Source organism: Egretta garzetta, unplaced genomic scaffold (genome assembly GCF_000687185.1).
Source record: "Egretta garzetta isolate BGI_Z169 unplaced genomic scaffold, ASM68718v1 scaffold418, whole genome shotgun sequence".
NCBI classification, from domain to species: domain Eukaryota; kingdom Metazoa; phylum Chordata; class Aves; order Pelecaniformes; family Ardeidae; genus Egretta; species Egretta garzetta.
The window spans coordinates 214,964-239,624 of NW_009260492.1; the positions used below are offsets into that span (position 1 = coordinate 214,964).

The 24,661-nt window shown below is 42.3% G+C and overlaps 1 protein-coding gene across 5 annotated transcripts in view; it reads right to left on the bottom strand.

Annotated features, from left to right (window-relative positions):
• DOT1L (DOT1 like histone lysine methyltransferase) overlaps positions 1–24,661 on the bottom strand; it is a 72,728-nt gene that overhangs the window by 18,690 nt on the left and 29,377 nt on the right. For all 5 annotated transcript variants that reach the window (XM_035899751.1, XM_035899750.1, XM_035899749.1 and 2 more), the window contains 11 exons: positions 17,447–17,502; positions 14,694–14,773; positions 13,293–13,361; positions 10,083–10,189; positions 8,983–9,024; positions 7,420–7,503; positions 6,148–6,382; positions 5,605–5,718; positions 4,079–4,170; positions 1,100–1,201; positions 378–515 (listed from right to left, as the gene is read on the bottom strand). In XM_035899751.1, the coding sequence (XP_035755644.1) occupies positions 378–515; positions 1,100–1,201; positions 4,079–4,170; positions 5,605–5,718; positions 6,148–6,382; positions 7,420–7,503; positions 8,983–9,024; positions 10,083–10,189; positions 13,293–13,361; positions 14,694–14,773; positions 17,447–17,502 (1,119 nt within the window). The remainder of the gene's footprint in view (positions 1–377; positions 516–1,099; positions 1,202–4,078; positions 4,171–5,604; positions 5,719–6,147; positions 6,383–7,419; positions 7,504–8,982; positions 9,025–10,082; positions 10,190–13,292; positions 13,362–14,693; positions 14,774–17,446; positions 17,503–24,661) is intronic.

The window sequence follows — 24,661 nt, forward strand, 5'->3', positions numbered from 1 at the left end:
CTCCCTAACCAGTCCCACGTCCAGATTTCCCCCTTCATCTACCTAACAGTTTGAGTTACCAAGCTGAACAACACAAGAGTTATGGCTACCACAAAGCAAGCACTGTACAAACTTCTTGGCCAGCAAGATCCAGATGCGGTGACAAGCGCACATACAGGTGCACAGACCGTTTAAGGGACACAGCTGAGGCCAGAGCCAACTGTCACCTCAGCATTTTCCCCCATCATTCTTCTCTGTTACAGAGGAGCTATAGCAGCCGGATGATTTTTCATTTGTTAAGATACCTTGAAGTCAAGGGCAGCCCTCAGCTCATGACCTGTTCTCCTTACATAAATGGGAGCATCACCCTGCTACTCAGACACAAGCATTGTACACACCAGCTGTAAGCTCTGGTTCCTGAGTTCGCTGTTATCCTTCTCCAGCTGTTTCGTCTGTTCTTTCAGTTGCTGATTGTGAGCAGAGATTTCCTTCTGAGCCTGAATCAGGTCATTGTATGTCAGAGCTTTAACTCCCAACTACAAGATGAAGGGTGAGAAGGAAAGAGGTCATTCAATAAGGTCTTGACACCCTAATTCCAGATGACTGTCACATTCAAAAGTGACATCGAGGAGATCCACAGAACTTATGCAGCTCACAGGAAGTCCCCCAGCATTCTCCAGGGCACTTTGTCATCACTAGGGGATAATGAGGAAGGACAAAAGTACCTCACTTGGAGCTGCTGTTCCAGCAATTTAACTTTAAAATGGGCATTTAGTTTCTTGGCAGCCAGAAGAACACTATTTTGGCAGAGAGCTACCACATTTCCTTCTGTGCTTCTGAACTTGCATTGGCAACACAGAGTTTGTTCAACCAGCAGGGGATGGCACCCTTTGCTAAAATACCACAGTGTCTGTGGTCTGTCACTCCCTTCCCTTGGATGCAGAGTGGCACGCAACAATTTCAACAATGAAGATAAAACATAACCAAAGAGTGATACAGATTCCACATCATTTAGCGTGATCTGCTGCAAAATGGGGGCTGAAGACCTGAGACTGCTCTGGTCTTACTTATTTCTATCAAAACTGTTGGCATGCATGTACTTCCACCAGATCAGGGCTACCTCATCAAGTTTCTGCTGAAAAAGACGTTTGATTTCCTCTTTCTGTGCCTGGCAGTGGGTGAATAACTGCTGTGCTGTCCCCAGTAGCTGAGCGTTCTTTTCCTGGAAAAGGGAAGAGTGAGAAAATACGCTTTTAGCACCAACTGCAGCACGGTCCATCTTAGTAAGATGTTTACACCTAGTTTGTATAGCAAGTTGGGAAGGAATCTGAGCTCAGAGGGGAGATGTATGAACTATTCCAGCTCTCAGACTTCTGTGAGCATGTATTTGTCAGTGTTCAACACTTGGTGAAGTTTAAGTAAGCTGAAAAGAGCTTTTAAGTAGTTGTTTCTGCTATATGGTAAAACATAATCAGGACAGTCTTAAAAATTCATTTTTATCCTCCCAGAGCATTGTAAAGAAATAGTATAATCACATCCTACAGAGCCAAAATGGAACTGGAAAAGATTATCTGTATGAAATCTGTTACTAAACTGGGAACAGAATCTAAACCTCCAGAGTCCCAATTCAGAGTTTTCCTACACAATACTCATGGAAGATACACAGTAAATGAAAATACACTGTGGGGGGAGGTAGGAGGAAAGTCATAAATAAGCCAAATCACTTGTACTTCTAATGCCAAAATTGCTTCAGCGGGCCACCCAACCCTTCCACTCACAGAACATTCCTGCCCATAACATTCCTTAACTAGATACTTGCTCACTCATTTCATGGCCACGCACTACATGAGCAAAGGGCAAGGACAGGACTGGCTAAAGAGTCTCATTCAGTTCCCAATTGAAAGACAAGTGCAGCAAGAAGAGCAGGCTCTGCAGACTTTTCTCCAACTTTTGCTGCCGAGGCCAAATAGGAATTGTGCAGAAACTGAGCCATCGCTCCAGTCAAAGTGGAGGCCAAGGGCAAAAAGCACCTTGATCTCCCAAGCAATCCACGTGTGATGCAAAGCAGCAGTGCTGGCAAGTTCCACATGTGTGAGAAAACACAGGACCTGGCATACAGCTCTTGTTGCCTCTCACGCCAACGACTTGGGAAAACAGCTGAGTCACTGCCATGCTAAACGGGCTGCCATCGGTGATGCTGAAAAAATCATTTACGCTTTCAACATCAGTCATTTCATTCAGCCTTTACAAGCAGTGGAGGAGCTGACAGCTCCATCTAAGGGTAATCTGGTGAACCAGCAGCTCACAGCATCTTGTTTGTTTTAAAATCGTATTACAGAAATGTTTTTCTTGTGCTTGAAAAACCTTCATGGAAGAAGGAGTTATTAAATAGAATACACAACAGCACCTCATCCAGCAAAGTTCTGCTTCTGCTTTTGTGAAGCATGCCATGCTCTCAGTGTAACACTCCATTAAAAAAAATATTTTCATACTGAATTCCTCATTTTAATGTCTTGAAGTATAAAACAGCTGTCAGACACCAACACGAAGTGATTGCTTTTCCATGCTCTCAATTTATACTTTCAGTGTACAGCACAATAACTGTACAGTATCATTTCTCATGCCATTTGCTGTGCAAGGAGACAAATTAACTTTATGCTGACTTTCCTGACAAGTACAGAACAAGCAGAAAAATGCTGCTGCTTAAGGAAAAAGTTGAAAATCCAAAGTGCTGTTTGACTGTGAAAACAAATGGAAGCAACCATAGAAAAAAGGTTTACACGAACACCAAATCAGCATCAGCCAGTTCTCAGTAACGAATGGGGTGGCACAAGTTAACCTCTCTCATCTGGAAAAAGAGTTCCCATTGTGGAAAACCTCATGAAACAATGCTACAGCTTTAGGCTGACACTTTCACAAAGGCCACAGAGCAAAGGAAGGCTTCCAACGGGGGCTACCAAAAGCTAGAATTAGCCAGAAGTTAAAGATTACTGTTGAGCTCTAGGAGGAAAGCTTCCTCCATAAAAGTAACAAGCACAGTCTCTCTCATCAGCACTAATTTATAAAGCCATTAAATTATTCATTAATTGAAGTAAAGCAATACAAGAAGAAAAGGTGTTTAGCCAGTAAATCTCCCTCTGCTGGGGAGAAGGTTCCATAGCAGAGAAAAATGCCACACTTCACAGCTGCAGGGTTTTCTTTGCCTTTCCACGTATTTCAACCCACAACTTGGTAAGTTTACACTTTGCCCGCCAGTGTCATCTTAACACATTAAAATTATCAATACTAAGGATGCTTCATTAAGTCTCTTAAGTCAGTGATGACAGTTTGGGTTTTTTAATCCCACACTTCAATTTGTTACAAGTTTAATGAGGCATCCTGATGCTAGAGCACTCAATTCATTTAGGCTTTCCTACAGTGGGAAAAGAATAGGATGTCAAAACGCAGAAAATTCAGCTCTGAGGAATTAGTATCCATGCGTTTTTCAAGACAGTCCTCATTCCAAGTGGCTACAATCTTTCGCTAGATTAAGCACAATTTAATTATCTAAGAGCACTTTGACCAGCAGCTCGCAGGATGCATCCATGCAGGGAGGCCCCTCTAAGTGGAGGGCAGGGATGTACGCAGGCAGCGCGGGCTGCTGGGGAGGCTGACCACCACCTCTTGCTCCTGTGAGCCATGAGACATTTAGAGCAGAAAAGCAGCTGCCAATCCCAAATGGGAGAAAAGGATGGGGTTCAAGACACCACCTTCCTGCGTAGGTACATAAAGCTTCATGTCAAAATAGAGGAAAAAAACCAGAATTACTGAAGTAAGTCTTTTAGGTAGAGGGGCACCAGAGGGAAGAGGGGCGGTGCATCTCTCCCAGTTTGCAGATGGGAAATTTAAGCACACAAAGACTGATCGAGTTAGCAATAAAATCCCCAGGTACAGTCATTCAGCCTAAGAATTAGTCTGGTAGAGTCTTTAGAATTGGTCTGGTGCAGCATCAATGCTAAGTGGACACAATTCTGATCTCCACCATTTCCCCCCCACACACACATCTAAGGCATCTGGTAGTCTGGCATTTTTGTTTAGAAATGTTAAAAATGAGACCTACCTTTTCCTGCTCCAGTAACTGTTGCAGACTTGCTTTATACTGAGGAGTTTTCATGTATGCCATGAACTGCATGTACTGGATCTTAAAAGAGTCTGCAAAATAAATAAGGAGATGATACATTTCAAGCGAGAGAAAGTGCAATGCTCCTATTTACCCCAATTTTCTCCCTTGACACCTCTTCCCCCTTTGCTCTCTCTTGCTTTTTATTTGGATTGTAAGTCAGCCCAAGCCATTAAAGATCAATTTAGAACATGCTGAAAATCCATCTTCTGATGCAAGCTGAACTCTTGGATCCATTAGCTACTGATAATAAGTACCCCAGTGGAAGTCATGACAACGCATTCAAAAATGCAGAGGAAGATGATGGTTGCTAATGGTGTGTTTGCATGATGGAAGGGGAGTTGAACAGCTTTTAATGCACTGTAAGTAGAAGTAATAAAAGAGATTAGCTGTAAATGCCAAACCCAGCCCTGAGCTCAGAGCGCTCATTCTCCCAGCGTCACAAGCCGGGGCTTGCTGCACTCCTCCAGACAGACAGATGACAAGCTCTACACCCACATTTACTCTACCCTTCAAGGAGCACTTGCTTCTCATTGTCCTATCTCCAGTCTCCGATTATGCAATGAACCTTCCTTCTCCCCAGCCCTCACCACTGGGGCCCTTTCATCATAAAGCCAACCACATGATTAAGTCCAGTCTGCTGCAATCACAGGCAGCCAAAACACGTAATAGATGGTATACAGGCTTCTGCGGCAACGTTTAATCCAGACAAGTGTCACTCTTCCCACTCCCCCTGCAGAACCAACATGAAATGTCCCTCTTTTTTCTTTCTCTACAGTAAGAAATCAGTCAGACACCACAGCAAGAGAGTAGGAGTGAAGGACATCACAGATGCCCTTGGTCTCTACATAGGCAGGAACATTGCATCAGATTCCCAGATGATCCTAGACTGGCTCATGGCCAATGCCAAAGGCCAGAAACAGTTGCTTGGAAGGAGCCAGAAGATCCAAAAAACCACGCTCTGAGATTTTCCTTAAATCACCTCGTGCCTGTGGAGCGTATTTTCCAACCACACCACCTTTTGACCTCAAAAACTCAGACAGCATCTCATTTACTTTGCTCTAAGTTTTGCAAAGAAAATGGAGTCGTGTTCTCCAAGACTGTATCACTTAAGAATAAGAGAATGGTTTCATTTAAAATGAAGTTATTTCGGACTAGCCATTTCCATTTAAAGTTATTTTGGATTCCTGCTAAACCCAAGCTTATGTCCTTTTGTGCCAAATGAGAACTGAAACAATGTCAAAAAACAAATGCAGACCAAGACATCAACTCCAGCAGCAAGCAAGAGAAGAGACCTCGTAGTGATGCCAATAGAAGTGGGGCAAGCAGGGGAAGATGGAGGAGAAGCTATCCCCTCTCCTGTTCAATGTACAGCTTTCCAGAGTGGCCCTATGGCTTACCATACATTCAGAAACCTCACAGTAGAGGTTCCCGTGACACACACAGCAACAACATTACAGTCTTACCTAGCAGCTTCTGTAGTGCAGGTGGGGTAGGTGTCACCAGTAGCTGGTTAGATGAATGCCGTTGCACTTTAGGAGGTAGTTGGTAATATGGACTATGAGGTGACTTGTATGCATCTGAAGAGAGAAACAAAGACAACCTTTCAGATTTTGAAAGTCAGTGTTTCTGGCAAGTACTTTACATGTCATTTACAATGCCAGATCCAGAAACTCAGCTAGATCACCGTGCTGCAACAAATTGTTTGGAAGGACATCCACAATCTACCCTTAGAACAGCAGCAGCAGAGACAAGCTATCAGCCACAGCCCAGCTCCAGCTTCTGGCCAAGTACCTACAGACAGATTTGACCACCACCTTCTCAGAGAGGCATACTCCCATCTCAAGGGGAGCTTTGCTTCGGTGGCAAGGCAGAAGTTATGACACAAAACCAAACTAAGCCTAGAAATAAAGGAAGAATGACCTCCAAGCATGCGTTCAGAGCCTCAGACACTTAACTACACTCATGGGGTAGGGGGAGGCTTCTTCCACTGCCAGCCTTGAACTCACCCTGAGGAGAGGATGAAGATGTCTGTGAAACAGTTTGAGCATGCAGAAGTTCTAGTGCAGTTTGATTCTTCTTGGTCTTGCGTTCTGTATTTGCAGTGTTCATTTTCTTGGGACGTCCTCGTTTCCTGCCTGCCATTTTCCTTCCTTTTTTACTTAGTTTTTTCTTCCGTGCTTTGGAGGGAGATGGCTTTTTAACAGAATTTGCCCCAGCCTTTTCTTCTTCAGCACCAGAATCCTAAGAGATTTTTAAAAGCCAAAAGCTCTTTAGTCATTTCTACCTACATATGCAGCCTTCCTTTTAAGCAAGCATTAATAACTTTGTTATTGATTTAATAACATTAATATTCATTAATGTTAATTATTTAATAATTTTGTGAAAGGAAACTGATGCATGGTAGTTAAACAACCTGCCAGTGAAACAGACCTGCTTGGTATAAGAGCTGTCCCCAGACCCAAGAAGTTGTGCTCATTCTCTTCTGGACTTACACATTACAGAAAAGGAACTCTGTAACTGCTGTCTAAGAAAAGCTGATTATTCACCCTGTATTGATTATATTCTTCAACTGAATTTCATTAAAAAGGTAAAGTACATTCAATACTTCATATTTTTGTGCATGAACAGTCACACTGCATTTCTAACAGTATTATGCAATGGGATGAGAAAGGAAATGAATCTTTGCAAAAGAGACCCAGCACACTTTGAACTCCATTCAATGGGTTACAGAATCACAGAATCATTTGGGTTGGCAAAGCCCTTTAAGCTCACCAAGCCCAACCATTCCCCCTAACCCTGCCATCCCACCCCCAAACCCTGGCCCTCAGCACCGCCTCTGCCCAGCTGTTAAATCCCCCCAGGGCTGGGGACTCGACCCCTTCCCTGGGCAGCCCCTTCCCGTGCCTGACAGCCCCAAGGGGAAGGAATTGTTCCCCATGGCCAACCTCACCCTGCCCTGGCACAACTTGAGGCCGTTTCCCCTCGCCCCATCACCAGCTCTGCAAGCTGGTGCTGAAGGTAAGCAAGGGTGGACAACCAACTATTCTATTCATCTGGCAATACCTTCTTTCCAGAATGAGTAATGCAATTCCCAAGTGCAGCTTTTATCAAGTCACTCCATCATATTTTTATCCACAGCAACAGCTATACCAATTTACATGTTCAGAACAAGCACAGTCAGCCTTCCCACAGAATCAGGCTTTTCCTGAGGCAGAGCATGAGTTCACGCACAGCTAAAGAGAAAACACGTTTACTCTAAAAAAATGCAGGATGTTCACCTTGTTTTCTTGAACCTTCGTTGGAGTAGTTGTGTTGCTCTTATTTTCTCTTTGTTGACGACGTCTAGCTGCCTCTTGTTCCTCCTGGATAAACATTTTAAAAGACTTAATAATTTGCTCATATATTTATCACTTTTTAATACAGACCACTGTGTTTCCCAGCTGAGTCTTCCACAAGAGCTAGGTGTAAGTGCTCTTATTAAAGCCCAGTTAAAAAAACCAAACTTTTGTTACCAGCAAGGGAAAAAAAACCAAAACCAACTTACCCTGCCTCAAGCAATGTTCAGGGGGAAAAGGAAGAGAAGTGCAAATCACCCTTTTCCACTGCATTACCTGCTATAACGGGTTTCAAACATGCTGCTACAGGGCAAAGGAGATGAAGCCCCAACCTCTTCCTTTATTCAGCCCCTGGCAATCCCACCCCCTAGATCACACACCGGTGTTACAGGTTTTGGGGGGAGTGTATGGGGGGTTTAAAAAATTATTAAATATTTCAATAGCTGTACCTAGATCCCCAACATTTCACATGTTGCTATATCACCTTAAAAATCTTACATGACTTGAAACGGCAAAGCCATTAATCATCATCTAATTGAACTTTAGCCAAGTCTGTAGAGGAGACTTAACAACAACAAAAAAAAAAAGCATCAACTTTTAAGCTTGGTTTGCTACTAGGCAGTAAGGACAGGAAATTTCAGAGAGCTCACTCAAAGCCTTTCTTGTACCTTCCAGGTGAGGTTTAATTTGCACAAGAATTCTGGCAATTCCAACACCTCTTCAATTTAAGCAAGTTATCAGCTAGACCTTATAAATGACAGATTTAAATAGCCTCACCATTAAAAGCATGGGTGTTCAAAAGTACATGGATGCCACTCTGCACTTTTTCTTCTGACTCTGAGAAGTCTTTTTTTTCGCCCAAGTTTGAATTCAGCAGTCTGAAATAACTCAGTCTCAAAGCTACCATTAGTCTTGTGTCAACACTTACTAAACAAGTCACTCTGAAGACTCAATGTTCACCTGAAGTTTTAAATTAAGTGGCCTCACTTAATTCTCTTACTGGGAATACCAGCCTCATCAGTTGTTTCAGATTAATACAGCCCAGCACAGCCTCAAAAATCCTCTGGCATTTTAATTCCACATGCGATAGCACAGGCTGCAGCAACTGACAACACATTTCATGTCTCAAATAGCACATCCCAAAAGTGACATCTCAGAGTGCTCTTCATTTTCATGCAGCTGAACACTGGGACAGATTCAAATGATCATTTCCTCCTTTAACTTCAGCTCTTTAATGAACAAATAGTTTGTTATAGACCTCCAATGCAAGGGAAAAAACACCTTGTGGCTGCCCCATTAATTGTCTATTAGAAAGCTCTTGAACATGGTTGTATTAGTGCTTGATGGCATCTGATGCTTCACTTCAATTAGCTCCACACCCACGATCCTTGCTTATCAAGAAAATTTGATTTTCTATCAATTCTGTACATCTTAACGAGTGACTAAATCCCTCATAGTGGCTGCTCCATTATTTTAAGTTTTCTAGAGAAAATGACTGAAACTTACCCTGAGTTTTGGATTTTTGAGACTAGAAAAATAGTTTTCAAGCTGAAAATAGAAAGATGAGATAGTCATTTTCAAAGGCACGACAGATGAATACGTAAGAACAAAATATCAGCTTAAGACAAATGCAGAACTGCAGAAATTCTGACTGGTTTTCTTCTGATAAGCTACATCAAGGAGCCATTTACATTCATTCTTTTTTAGTGACACAGACACGTTGTGTAGCAGGACATAATCCAAGCCTCAACAAGGTTTTATCATCTTCACCACTGCCTATCCTTGGTTTAAAGCTTTGTGTCATATATCTCCACTCAGCAGAAGGTTACTTTCAATGAAGCTACTTCATTCTTGTACTCCATTACAGTATTTATCTGCACTCTAGCATATTCTTTAACAAAAACATTATTAGACTACAGCAGACTTAGGAAAAAAAAAAAAAAGGAGTCTTATTATCACATTGCAAAAATCTCAGTGCGGGAATAAACTATCCGCAAAAGTTTACGTTTCTACAGGGTTGTTTCTCTTTTCTTTAACTGGAAAAAAAAAAAACCAACCCAGTGAATGCATCAGCTTTGTTGTGGAGCTTTGGCTGGTTCTACAGCAACTGAAAGTTCAACTAAAACTGAGATTTACTGCTTGAATATGATAGAATTAATGGTCTGTACAGCACAAAGCAAACTGAAGAATTAAAGACCCACAGATTCTTTACTCAGTGTGGAAGCTATAGCACAAGACCACCATTCTGCATAGTTGCCTATTCTGGAGCATGAGAAGGAATTACACTTGTAAATTCTAATTCCTTAGAATTCTAAAATTCCTAAATTTAAATCTATGAACCTTTAACGAATTAACAGTACTGTCCACAGTCACCCTGTTTGTGTAACATGCTGCACTGAGGCTAAGCCACGCAGCAGGGTCTGTGCATGCAGCTAGACTGAGCAGGTAACTGGGGAAGTGCACCCATTCCAATCAGGTGTGCTACAGGTCTGTAAATACGCAAACAAACACAAAAACATCAACTTCAGATCCTTGTTCTTGGGAGTTATATTGATTCCAGAGCAAGTAAAGCAGCCAGAGGTTTCCTGGCCTGTATTTATACTCACTATGGTTCGGTCAATAGTATGCAGGTAGTAAGAAACTGGTTTCCCGGTCCATGACACCGACCCTTTCAGTGGTGATAGCTCCACAACTCTCATTATAGTGCCAATATCTAAAGGAAGAAAGTCAAGTTAGAGAACCAGAGCTTGCTCAGTTTGCCGCTCAGTTTTACTCAGCTGAAACTAGCCATGCAACAGTAAAGGCACATTCAAAACAAAAAGATAAGTTTTGTATTCAAGTAGCAATGTCCTAGAGTTTAAAAAGCAATTTCTTGTTCTTATTCTTCTGCTAAGTCCACCTAACAGAAAACTTGAGAGATTTGGAAGATCTACCTTTCATTTCTTCAGAGACAGTCAGCCACTCTAGAGTAAAATTATGTGCTAGTGCAAGCTTTTAGCAAACGGAACCTTCCTGTGCCTCAGAGGCAGCTTTCACAAGGAACCCAGCGACAACACATCTGTAGTAACAGGCAGGATTTAATTAGATTGAACCAGCACCAGAACATCATTAGATCCAGCCCATGTAAACTGTAACTGCACTATATTTGGACTGGGGACAAACATGTTTTATATTTCCTTTCTTGCCTATATTTGTTTTGTTCCCTAGAATTAATAGGTATGGGATGTGTCGAAGCATTTCCATAACCACTGAACACTGAGTGGCATGACTGCAGAAGAAATTACGGCACACTTCTAATTAAATAGAAAATTACCCAGAAGAGTCAAAAAGCAAAGTTTAGGATTCAGCAACTTCAACCGCTATTTTAACCACATTTTAATACTTGTTTTGGTTTGGCCCAACTCTTTCCACATTTCCATTTCTTTTTCCAGATGGAACTACTAAGGACAAAAATGGTATGGAGAAGAAAAGGTTGCCTGCTTCTTCAAGCTTTATCTTTTCCACTACATTTTTTTTTTAATTATTTAACTGTTCATACTTTAGATTGAAACATTAGAGAGACAGGCAAGCCACGTGACTCAAATCATACTCAGGCACAAAAAAACCCCGCTGAATAAAAGTATTACGGAAAACCTTGTAGGGCAGCAGCATAAAGCTAGCAGAGCAGAGTGAAATCACCTCCTCTGCATGTGAAGGATATTGGCCACATTTGATGCCAGGAGCTCTAAATGGATGACATTTTCCTGGAAGCATCACTTAGAACAGGCCATTAAGACTGGAACAAGCCCCAGGCCTAGCACATCCCATGCACGTTCATTTGATACTGGTATTTCCCAAATACAGTACGGTTACAGAATGGGATTAAGACCTAGAATTTATCCCCAGAACTTTCCCTCACTGTTTGTAGCATACAAATGTAATTTCTTTTCAGGACCTCTTATCTGAACCCCTGGAACAGCTTCCTATTAGTGGAAGCTATTGCCTATTCTTACGCTAAGCAATCTTGTTCACCCAAATCTTAATTAGCTATCTCTATATAATTTTAACATCAACATTCACATTGAGCATTAAATAGCAATTGATATATAAAACTTTGCCATTCTAGAAAACATTCCCAATGGATCCACACTGAGAACTGGCTCAACTGACAGTCATAATCAGGGCTTTTAATAGGGAAAAAAGTAACACACATTGGCCCCTTTGCCTCCCCAACACGTTTTTAATAACTGCAGTCTCCCAAACCTAGTGAAGGGAGAGATAACAAAATGGTCAGAAGCCAGGGAAGAAAAGGCTTGAGAGGCAAAAAAAAAAAAAAAAAGAATGTATTTACATAGGCAGGTCTCCCAACTGAAACCTCAGAAGTGCCTTCTTGCATTTCATCTGGTTCTAGTGTGCTGTAAAAGAGGCAGTAGGCTTTACTTAGGGGCTCTTCGTCTTACGAGCAAACTGACAGACCGATCTCAGCTCTCTGGAGGTTTGAGGATTTCCAGGAGTACCCTCCTGCCTTTCTTCCCTTGTATTTTCAAGTACACGTCTACAAAGGATTGGTAAGCCCTGAGCCAGTGATCAATAAGGTTCCAAACAATCAGATGCCACAGCAAAAGAGTTTCAAATGGGAAGGAAAAGGGCAGGTGTGGGTGCCCGATGCACAGGACGTTCACAATAATTCAAGCTTAGTAAAAATAACCCACAATGGCACTATTTCAGTGAAATGTCTTAATGACAGTCTTCAAGCTACTATTCTTGAAAAGCAGTTTACCATGAGTGTCAGGCCAGAAACAGAAAACACAGCTTGAGATTTGTAGCTTGAGATTTGTAGCTTGAGATTTGTAGCTCAGTACATTACTTGCCATGTTTGCACAGGGAGGGGAATAAGGCATTTTTTAAGCTTAGGGAATGCTTTGCACTGGACACAGTAACTATGTGTAAAAACCCAGCCTGGATCATTCTTTTGCTTGAAAAATTTCAACGATAAAAATTGAAAAATGGTCAGAAGCAAAAGCAACAGCACAGGGCATTAGTAATCTCAGAACTTCATTAAACTGTAGTTCACACACTCGCAAAGGACAACAGTGGCAAATATCAAGCCTGCTATGTTCAGAAAAGAAGAAAAACACAAAACTTTGTCAGCACTAAACCAGACACAGCAACCAGGCGTTTATGGGATGGGTCTGTTTGATCAATTTACAGTACAGAAGACGAACATTTCCGCTTCTAAGCCTTACAAATCATGACTGGGGAGATTTACCTGCCAAATTTAGACAGTCATGGTGTAAGGAGCTTGCTTGCAAGTTAGCCATTGCAGCTCTTTGTAGTTAAAGAAATGAATCACGCCCTTGAAACACCTTAGTTCTCTTCAACTATTAAAAGATGCCCAGCCAGGGGAACACTGACATTCTAGACATCTAAACACAGCAGGATGAACCCCATAAAAAGTGTGTCTGTTCCGGAATCCCAGAATCCCAGGATGGCAGGGGTTGGCAGGGCCCTCCAGAGATCCCCCATCTCACCCCCCCTGCTCAAGCAGGCTCACCCAGAGCAGGGGGCACAGGACAGCGTCCAGGCGGGGGTTGAATATCTCAGGAGAAGGAGACTCCACAGCCTGTTCCAGGGCTCTGTTTCAGTGCTGGGTGGGATTTTTTTTTTGTTTGTTTGACTTTAAATACAGGTCACTTTGGCATACATGCTATCATAATACAGTAGCATTTTTCTACTTACTTGAACAACTCTTTAAAGAGCAACAAAACCCCACTACAGACAAGTTCAGATAACAAATACGCCATAATTGTAACAAACAATAAAAAGGGCAATCATACCACTCAAGTTTCGACTGTTAATTCTAAAATTTAGAGGTGCAAAAGGTTTTGAGGACACAATTCTCCCACCTGGAAAAAGGAAAAAAAAAAAGCAAAGTCAGCTACCACTGTTTCTTCTATAAATGACTACTTCTTAAATAGAACCCAGTACAGAGCCCTAAAGAGCAGCCCTAATAAAACTACCACTTGTGTATCATCAAAAAAACAACCCCACAACCCAAAAAAACCTTAAAGCTCCTTCTGACAGCATCTAAGAAAGTCAATGTATTAGCCCTGCTGGGTAGCTATGAGGTGACACCTCAAGGATCACTTTAAAATGACAGATCTTACAACACTTCAAAGAAAGAAGGCATTCTCAGTGGCAATCTATAGACAGTTCAATCAGGAACACCACTATCTCACTCCTAGTTAGTGTCTGTTATACACAAGCCCCCAAAGCCCTTTTATTTAAAAGAACACCAATCTTCATTTCACAGCTATTTGCGGACACTCAGCCCGAGGCACAGGGCCTCAGCACCTTCTGGGAAGGGAAGGAAGGTTTCTTCATTTTGTAAAGAGCACTTGAACCTTCCCCACCTTGCTACTTTTCTCAAGCCACCACTAAAAAGCTTAAAAAAAACCAAAATCAACCACTAAAATTAAAGACAAGCTTGAGTTTGGGGGTTTTACGGTTTGCAACAGAGCCCAAGAGTCACATTATTGACTTCAGCACAAAGCTGTACTATGGGAAGCCACAATTTCTTTGTTCATGCCACACATTTTTCTTTTCAGAAATACTTATTTTTGCAATTTCTGCCATAACCAAATAAAATTGGTACTTATCCAAGCGGTTAAGAGGAAAGAAAAAAGACACCTTGGGTAACATAGGGGTCACAGTGGGGTTACTGGGCATGCCCGGTGACTAGTGTTGGCAATGAGGCTTCTCAAGAAGCACACAAGACGGTGTCCCCATTTTAATACTTATTAGTTAATAGCAAGTACTAAGTGTGACAACTTTAAATAGGAGAACTCAGTAACTGAATTCAGTATGCAGTTACAGAAACTGGACGTCTAAAGCCATGCCTGTGCAGTCAGGAAGCTGTGCCCTCCTGGCTGTTGCATGTTTTGTCAGCTCCCATAACAGGTAAGGAAGGACCAGCAGCTCCTCCCACCCCAACAGAGCTCTGCAGAGAGACTTCACATGCAGAGCAACTTCCAAGTAATCAGATAGGTCAAAGTAGATATCAAGTTGGGAAGTAAAAAGCCCAAGAAATAACCATTGCGGTGCAGACGCTTGCCTGCAAGGCACAGAATGAAACCCACCAACCCGGCTTCTGATGGCTGTAACTAAGCCCTTACCACCACCAGCTCCCACAGTAAGCAGGAAACCAATGGAAAAAGGTTGTAAGTTCGATTTGTTACCTTCCTTCATGTTCGCAAATCGCTCCTTCAGTTGGTGATCCACCTCAGGACCAAAGGCAAAATTATTCACAAAAATAACACTGCAAGATAATGGTCTCGTTAATGAAGAAGGACGGGCAAATGGCACCCAAGTATACACACACAACTGCCCGCACAACCACAAGTCACGGTCACTTAGAGCCTTCACAGCCTGTCCCTGACTACCCAGCTACTTTCTTCTAACAAGATGCTTTCTTCTTGCATACAGACACAAAACTATACCTTACCTTTAGCATTCACAGACACTGCTCGCATACCTTTAGAATTTTTTAAATGTAGTTGTCTTGCTCTGACAGCTCCTCTCAGCGTACAGCTGAGTTTTGCACCATAAGTTTCAACATAAAAACAATGTGCAAAATGTTTTCACCCCTCTGCCATGGTGAGATCAAACACCAACACAGCAACCGCCAACACACTTACAGTAGTTAATCCGCACATGAAAAGCAATCCCCCAACACAACAGACACACATTTCATCCCATTACTTCTTCACGTCCATTTAAAAGATTACAGCAAAGTATCAAAATATATTTTCTCTTCTAGCTCTAAATTCCCCCGTAATGCAAAAAGACAGTTGACATCTCTCAGCATGTTTTCCCCGTCCTAAACCCAACGCTTCACCCTAACCCACAACAGAGGATTTGCATCTTTCTTTCTGGGTTAGGAAATCCAGCGAGGGGCTTTTGTTCCTGAAAATTAAAACCCAGTCATATGGAAACAAAGAAACCTATCACACAAATGATAAAAATGTTTGGGAAAGCAACAGAACATGTCACAGATTAAGAAATACCCGTTTATTTTTAGGAGCCTGGGCCTGGTCTAATTGTCCCTGGTGCCCATTCCCTACCAGCTTGCAAGAAGAGTCCTCAGCATCTCTTGGGAACTGATGAGCACCCTGCACGCATAAACTGCGAAAGCCATTCTGGCATATTGTTTCAACATGAAGAACTGATTTCTTTGCAAGAGGTCCGTTTGAAAACTCCCCTCCTAGTGCCTCCACACATGAAACATGTTCAACAAGGACACTGAGTTTAAGAGCAGCAGCCAAATCTATTAAAAACCACGGATGAAAAAAAAAAATGTTTATACACTAAGAAAAAAAAAAAAAGTTATTCTTGCTACGCCTTGCTCTTGGAAATTTGGGAAACCCTGCCTGGCAAGTAAGGCTAGAGAAGGGGTTTCTTCCGCCTCCTTCCCACCATGTGCCAAAAAAGAGGCCTTGCAAAAGAGCCAAGCGTATTAATGGGACTAGAGAACATCCAGGAAAGGAAGGGAAAAAGGCATAGCTTGCCAGATACATATTTTTTTTTAGTGTTCATTCTGGCACGATATTTTGTATGCGCATGGCAGAAGCAGAGCAGCCCCCAGTCCACCTTGACTTCAGCACTCTTTTCGGCACGTACCGCTAAGCCACAAGCACGGTTATGAACAGGAACACTGCGTGCCGCACAGCTTGCTTCCATGTCAGCACTCAACCCCGCAGGACCGTGTTTTGGTACAAACGCATCCTCCCCTTCGGAGCCTGGCCAGAGGTCCACGCTCACGGGAAGGGTGACACTTCAACTTGCTAAGGTTGGGTGGCTCCAATGGGAATTCATCAGACAATCTGCAGTCTCATTAGGTAGAGCAGACGCTGAACAGTTGGCACACTCGGAACAAACACCTAACAGTTGTTCGCAAAAAAACTACTTCTTTTTGAATTTCTGTATCAGAGGGCAAGGTGGCGGTGGATCAGTAGGCAGTTAGCTGCATACCATACAAAATCTAGCAGCATTTCTGCATGCAGTTAGATGTACTCCAGCCAAAAATAAAAATAAAATTGTTTTAAGGGAAGTTGCACAGACAGCAGAGTGTGCATTCGGAATAGCAAGCAATAAAGCAAAACCCCACTATGCTGCAAGGCTGGGACAAAGACTATCCACAAATTAAAAGGCACCTCCAGAAATTTAACTGAGGTATATAATAATGCAAAAGTCAACAGCCTGGCAGATGCCTTCCTGATGGAGTGCTCTTAAAGCAGTGTCTTGGAAGCAATCCAAAAATTGCCAGAATGCTGAAGACTTTCAGAGAGCCCTCTTTGACAACTCTCTTCCATTCCCCCACATAACAGGGTGGCCCTGAAGGTCATATAAAAATAAAGACCTTTTTTTTTTTTTTCTGTCCATAAGGCTGAAAGAATGCAAAACCTTTAAAAATACGGACTATTTTCTTGCTTTTAAGAAATTTACTCCCTTTTTGCTACCATCAAAAAGGAGTCTAATCCTCTGTACAGATCTTCACCGAAATAATCTTCAAGACAATCAGCTTAAATGAATTCCCAATTTAAGTTGGAACAGACTCACTTGGGTCCTTTGCTTTTTTTGAAATGGAAAGTGAGCCTAGCTGTATGCACTAATAGCCAAGATAACTAGTGTTTTGCCAGAATCACTGACACAAACTACAAGGATATGCAAAACAAACAGAGGTTTATACTTTTCTATATAACCAGAATTTATCTTGGATACACCCTTGCATGTAATATCATGGGACATGCATTTAAACCCATTCTTCTAGTCAGAAAACAGGATCTAAAGAGGCCAGTATAAAAGTTGGCAGATAGACTTTTGGTATTTGCTATGGAAATTCTATATAAAAAGCTGGCCAGCATCCCAGTTTCCATTATACAAACTCCCAAATATTCAGTTCATAAAGCAGCATTCAATTGCTGTACTGTACCTTGTGTTAGCAATTCTCTCTCTCCATTCTTCTGAGAGGAAGTCACCTCTTTCCAGCTTAAAAAAAAAGACAAAGAACACAAAAAAACACACACACACACGAGTTAACATTGTTCCTTTCCACTCCATATCCCTTTTCCTTTGAAGAAGGCCAAACATGCTGTACCAACTCAGTGATACCACTACAAATAAGGTCAAATGAAGTCTTTAAGTAATACTGAGGAGATGAAGCACCCAAAGCTCAGGAGCTGGCTCTGCCATTTCCTCGGGTCCTGGAGGTGCCTCCCTCTCTGCTCCCACCCTCAGCCACGGGATGAACGGGGAAGGGTCTCCAGGCATCACCAATGCCCTATGAAGACTGTGCTCCATGGTGAAGCAGCAATGCTGTACAGAACCTGTACTAGAAATGATCAGCAAAGGCCTCCTCAAGTCCCTGCTGACCCCCGTGGTTTGGTCAGCCCCTCTTAGGGGAGGGGGAACCAGAGCAAAGAGATTTGGCACAGCGCTTGCTGGAAACACTGGCTTTTATTTCAGGCTTTTGTTGCAACGGACAGACAAGCATCTGATTTTTCCGTGGTACTAAATATAAGTCTTGAATGCTTCTAACACTTTCAAGTTGGAAATCAAGTAACATAAAGGGTTTATTTGAAAACAATTATAGTTATGACTTCGGTGACTTATATAGTACCTTTCTGATGAAACCACATCAAGTCCCAGGTTAATACCCACAATTACGTAGCTTTTCCACAGATTAATGTTTTCTCAGTTGTGCTTTTGAAATGAGAGGAATCTATGGGCCAGGCTGTTTTGCTGTGCCACAAGTAAGGCAGAAGGAGGGTTGGGGGAGGAAGATAAGAGGAAGAGAGAAAAAAATAATATGCAACTATATAACTAATGACGATGACGCACTTTGAAGGGGCAAGATGATGGCTTATATCAGAACCTCAGGAACATCAAAGCAAAGACGCAGTGACTGCTTTAGCATCCTTTTTCTGCACATATTCCTTTGTATAGAAAGAAGCGAGCATTTCACATGCCAGCATTTAGTGACAACTCAAACAGAAGCATCTGCGCTGCAACACAGACGCACTCAAGCTACTTCCAAACCTCGCTAGCTAAGCCAGGATACCTGTCTCAGTGAAGCACCAGAGCCTGGTGTCTTCCACCGTAGCTTTCTCTTCCCAGCTGAGCAGCCTGATGCCACTCAGAGTCACAAAAGGGATGACAAACGGAGGTAAACCTGCCTGAGCCATGGTGAAGGACAAAGCCACAGTTCCAACAGGAGCCAGTCTGCTTCTTGGGAGGAAAGGGGGGGGGGGGGGGAAAAAAAAAAAAAAAAAAAAAAAAAAAAAAAAAAAAAAAAAAAAAAAAAAAAAAAAAAAAAAAAAAAAAAAAAGTCCAAATGCCCTGCTGCTACAGACTGTGCAAGAGGGCTGAGAAAAGTGAACATCAAGTGTTCTCAGGCAAGAGATCAAGAACTTTGCGAAGAGCCTTAAGTGTTAGACACTAAACATGTTGAAAACAGCAGGTTAGAATAACTAAAGTTAGTCAGAATTATCTGTTCCACCAAATAGCTAGGCTAAAATAAGATTTTAAGACAGAATTACTACCTGTACTCTTCACACCTGCTGGAAAGGGATGCACGTTTTGATAGTCCCGCTATAGGAAAACCAAAGCGTATGTTGGAGATCTAACTCAGAGAGATCCAACCCATCAACATACTACCAGGTATTTTCAAAATCTAAAGCAGAAACTCAACGCAACATCAGAACAGTGCTAAAGAGTACTGAGTTCTTCCCCACCTCACATACAGAAACATTTTTTCTGGAGCTCTATATGCTGTATTTGCGAATGGAGACCATCTTTAGATTATTTTTAAGAGACATTTTTGTCTCAAAGTCTTATCTGTTCTTATAGTAATGAGTTTTATGGTTGAGTAACCAACACACAGTAGAAGAAAACCCACATGCAAGGCAACTATATTTAATTTACATTTTTTGCAAGCCAGCTTCTATATTGCAGTCCTCCACATCACAGTTTCTAATGTCTACATGAGGTTTTCATACACTAACAGGAGAAAGAAAAACATCTGAAAAATAAGGAAGCATGATTCTAAACCAATAGCCTAGCAAAAGAACAAAGAACCAGCGTAACATGAAACTATTTTGAAATACTAAGCTTCATATAAAGGTCCTGAAATCTAACCTAAGTGGCTGTTACCCTTTATTTGGATCCAATTACACTATGTTTGTCCTGCCTATGTGGTTAGGAAGAGCGCAGCTATAACCGAAATCTCCATGCTTTAACCTGGTATAACACATGGAGGCTGAACACTTTTCCCCCCACCACCCCCGTCTACTTTTGCAAGATACAGCCACGTTACAATTCAAATGAACCACAGCCCTGTTTAAACCCGTCTATTTTTGTATTGTAATGCTACCCTAGCTCATAGCTAGCCAATAGTTGAGGGGAAAATCTCACCAGGAAAAATACTGGAGTACAGAAATAACCAGATGGTCAACTGTGGTTGGGAGAAAATTGGTTATTTTTTCCCCTCTGGAAGCAAGACAGTGATTCCTGGATCGGTGGTCTGCTACATTCAAAACGGAGTCCAAGAGCTATCCGACTGACTATTCCTAACAACCAGTTTCTTCTCCTACCATACTTGGGGAGCAGTGATCAATAAATGATGGCCTCAAAGGAGGAAAGTAGGGCCTTCCCCATCAACTGACATGGGGAATCCAACAAAATCCCCCCAAAATCCCAGTCAACTCTGTGGTTTCCAATAGTTCTGAGAGTGAAACAAGAACTTTTATGGAAATTCCAGCTAACTAACTCCTGGCCAAGGGCTGCGGTAGCTAAACCAGAAGAACATGGTCCATTATGGTTCTGTAGGGAGAAGGTGGCACGCCCATGCAAAGCAGTGGTGACAGCTACGGGGATGCACTCAATCTCTTCCCACCAGTGTCCCTACCCCCATCCTGTTCCTCCTCTCTCTGCGAAACTTAATCTCCTTAGTGAATAATGAATGGAAGGGACCATCTGTAATGCAGATATTTTCATCTGATTAGACAATGCAGGAGACGTGCTTTATCTAAAAGGATAATTAGCTCAGTGAAATCCGCTTCAGAGAGCTGCCAGCCTGCATTGTTTCTAAATTTAGAAGCCAAAACAGGTTTTTATTCAGGTTTTTCAAACAGATAAATTTGCTCTACGGAGACTGCATAAATACGCTCGACGGCATCTGATTCCTGTAACTCGAAGAAAAACGGCAGGTCACCGCCTGGGGGAAGCAACAAGAGGTACACTCCAGCGGCTGTGCATTCATCACGTAGCAGAGCAACAGTTTATGAAGGTCAAGCCCCTCCGCCGCGGAGGAGGGCTCCATTCTCGCCCCAGCACTGGGCTGGGAGTCTCTCTGGTAACGCTCTGTTTGACTGGCTACACAAAGCCATAAATTCACACGCAGAACGCCTCATTCCAGCAGCCTCCATGCAAACACTTGGCTCACAAAAACCAGTCATTTCTGCCTGGAAAAGTACACATGGTTATTTTTAGGTTCCTGTTCTTTTCAAAAATAACTGGAGGCATGAATCCAAACCTCCAAAATGTGGCATCATTTCAAAGCCACAGGGGACGTTTGGAGGGCTTTTCAAATACCAAAACATCAAGTTTCCCGCTGAAATAGGGCATTCAAAAATATCTGGGACTAACAGATATCTTGCCCTTTCCCCAGCCGCGCTGTACGGTTAAGCAGTGGAAGTTTTTAAGCACAGGTGATGTCGGTTACCCCCACAAACCAGCAGCTGGTATCAGGCAACAAGAGACAAGGAAACTCCTACACAAATCACTCTGCTTTTGCTCAGAACAGAGATTTCCAGGAAAACAAGCCAGACAGGGCACCCCAAACTCAATCAGAGACGAGCCTGCAAGCTAACAGATGCCAGGCTTCCACTGATTTATGCACAACAAAAATCACCTCTAATCCACAGGGCTGAACCACAGAGCATCTTCAGCAATTAGAAGCTACTGGGGTTTCCTCTCAGCAGGCAGCGCGTGGCAGAGACATCCATCCAGCCAAAATCCCAGCCTTTAGCAACGCTGACCTGTGTTTTCCTGCTCTTCTTTTGAAGACTTGTAGATTGATTTCCACCTACTGCTAAAAGCAGCTTTTATGGATCAGGGGAAGGTATTCTGTTATAACAACCCTGAGTAAACAAAACCAAAATAAACCCTTGTCTTCAGCACACAGCCAATGTGCAACTGCAGCTACTGCCGACTTTGCTTGCAGAGACCTACTCCAACCTATGGCTGGAAGAGTGCCTTCCCCAGCAGGGGAGTACAGCAGGTAGCAGGCACTGAGGACACACCGAAAACTTTCTGAAGAACACTTAAGCACTTTCTGCTAGACGGCAATCTCGGCATTGTGCCCTAGATACCTGGAGACGGCTCTCATTTTGAGGCCACATGAGGATATTTACAGTTAGAAACCATGAAAACCCATCTGCCTCTTAATTGCAATACCGCTTTTTAATTTGATGACTGCACATGTGCAGAAATTCCCCAAGAAAGACTCTCTAATTATCTAGGCCTAATGACCTTAGAAAAGGCTCCCTTTTCCTTCAGAAGACAGTTTTCTTGAAAAGAATGGGATAAGGCTAATCTTGGAAACTTCTCAGTTCCATGGGAAGAGAAATGAGAAGATAAAAGGAGCTGAAACAAAGTGAGACGTATTGGAAGTGGGACACTCCAGTCCAAGAAGCTGAAGCAGCTGCTGATGATGAAAAAGCCCTAGATAATGCATTCCCTCTGAACGCAAGAGAAGACTAGCAAAGAATATGATTATCCCTAACCGATCAGGAATTAGACATCAACAGCCATACAACCATAGCACAGGGATGTGAATATTTATAGCAAGTTGAAAGATATCAGTTGAATATAAAAACTAAGAAAGATTCTTATCAGAAAGTGTTACTCTCATTTTGGTTTGGTTTTTTTTTCCCCAATTAGAATCATGAGATTGAACAGCTTGTCATTTAAAATGAAACTCAGTTCATTTAACAGGATTATGAGATACGATTACTTACAATAGCTGGAGATCAGGAGACTTAGAAGCCAACGTATGATGAGCAACCTTTCTCCCACTCCTTTCACGCCCCAGATGACTCTTCCCTCACTAAAGCTGCAGCAATGACCCATTACCAGCAGCTGCAGCTCTGCAGAAGCCTTAGGCATCCAAAACACCTCAGGACCCTTTGCCACTAGCTGCTGGAGAAGTTTAATGAGCAATTATCATCCAAAAGTGACTACGCAATGATGTTTTGTTTTACTGAAGAGACCTGCATATACGTGACTGCGTATTTTGTATAGAGCCACTTCTCAAAAGAGACTTTTTCTATGATTGTGGACAAAATAGAATGGAAATACACCTGGACAATCCAGGGTTTATTTCAAAAGTTGTCACTGGACCTTGCTCATCAGAATTCATGTGTCCAAGCTCAGAACTTCCAGCAGTAACAAGAATATTCCAGCGAGAAAGGCAAGTAAGTGAATTTGATGACTGCAGAGCTGGTGAGGGCCATCAATTGTGGCCTTGCCAAAACAGTGTTAGCTAAAAGACAAGACTTAAGACCAGCAGCCAATCACTTTAAAGTGAGCAATCAAAAATCCATTTGTATTGGAACCCTGTAATTGTACTAGGCTCTTGGCTGTTAAAAAAAAAAAAAAACCTAAAAAAAAAAACAAAACCACAACCCTACAGGCCCAACTCCAGGATTTATTGCTGCCTTATGTACCACAATTTTTACTTTTACAGCAAGGCAGCTGTTACGTGCATGAAGTCAAAACCACAGTCCACATTATGCAGACAAAGCTGCAGGTGGGATCTGAGACTTCTTCCCACTGAACTTCTGCCAAGCTTTCCTCCTCCAACACTTTATTCTTCTCAAAATATTTATTTTTCATATGACTGCCTAAAACATTAGAGTGGAATTGACAAGTTAAGCTCTGCTGATGACAGACTATTTCAATTTGTGCTTATTTTGTCTCCAACATTTGGAATTTTGGGACCCCACTAAGCATTTTGCAGGGACAAAGTTGTTTTCCAGAAAGATAAACATACCAGGCTTTTAATTCCATGCCTTCCAGCATCTTCTAGCTGCATTCTAAGACAAGTTTGCTCTCTGTTCAACAACAGTCGCCTATAGAAGATGCTGCCTTAGGAGTTACTAAAGCAAATATAGTTTGGCAAAAATATGCAAACGTAAGCCTAGGATGTTTGATGAAGCAATAAAAACTAAATAAAATCTGCCCTGTGTGTCTACATGTAAAAGACCAAAATCGACCTTCAAGCATCACTTCCTATCACAAGGTGATAGGAAACCAGCTTTCCTTAAGACAAGAAGTGCTGCAAGTGTTCAAATCTTCCCAGAAAAGCAGACTGCATACTCGAGAGAAATTTTATTCTAAACACTTTTCAGAAAACAAAGTTATAAAAGCCAAAGAACCTAGCAAAAAAAAATAAGTAGCTTTGTTTCAATATAGTACCAGACTCTGTCACTTGGAATGCACAATATGGAAATGCTCGCTGCCTACGGCAATCAATATGCTTTCAATATTTTAGTCCAAGTTCCTATCCTATTCTTTAAATTACACAGCTCATAAGCAGAGTATCTTCAGCAACAATTCCTTTCATGCAATGCCAGCTGGGTGACACAATGGAAAAATGCCATATGGCCACTTCATGAAAAGTAAAGCATTCACAGTGTTTCCACAGCAGGAAAGAGTTAGCAGCCTGATATCAATCCTGCTACAAACTAGTCCCACAGCAGGCCCAGCATCCCTCTGCAGAAAATCACGCTCTACAATAAAGGCATTTCAGGGAGAAAGTGCGCAGAGGCAGGTGGCACTATCACCTTCTCCAGGCTGCTTCCCGAAGGGAGAGCTGTAGCATCCTTCGTCACAAGATAAGCCCTCTAAAAACCACCAGGGCTCCCCAGCAGACACAGAAAATTGGGAAATGAGGCTGGCCATCTACAACCTGCCATTTGATCCCACACTGCTGGAACACTGAAAGCCACGTGGTTCAAACCATTCCAGTAACAGAGCAATCATGGCTCTGTACAAAAGGAAAATGAAGAAGTCGTTCCCCAAACGTCTGCTCACACTTCAAACTGCAGGACACGTTGCTAGCTGCAACTTCTTTGCAGGAAAGAGT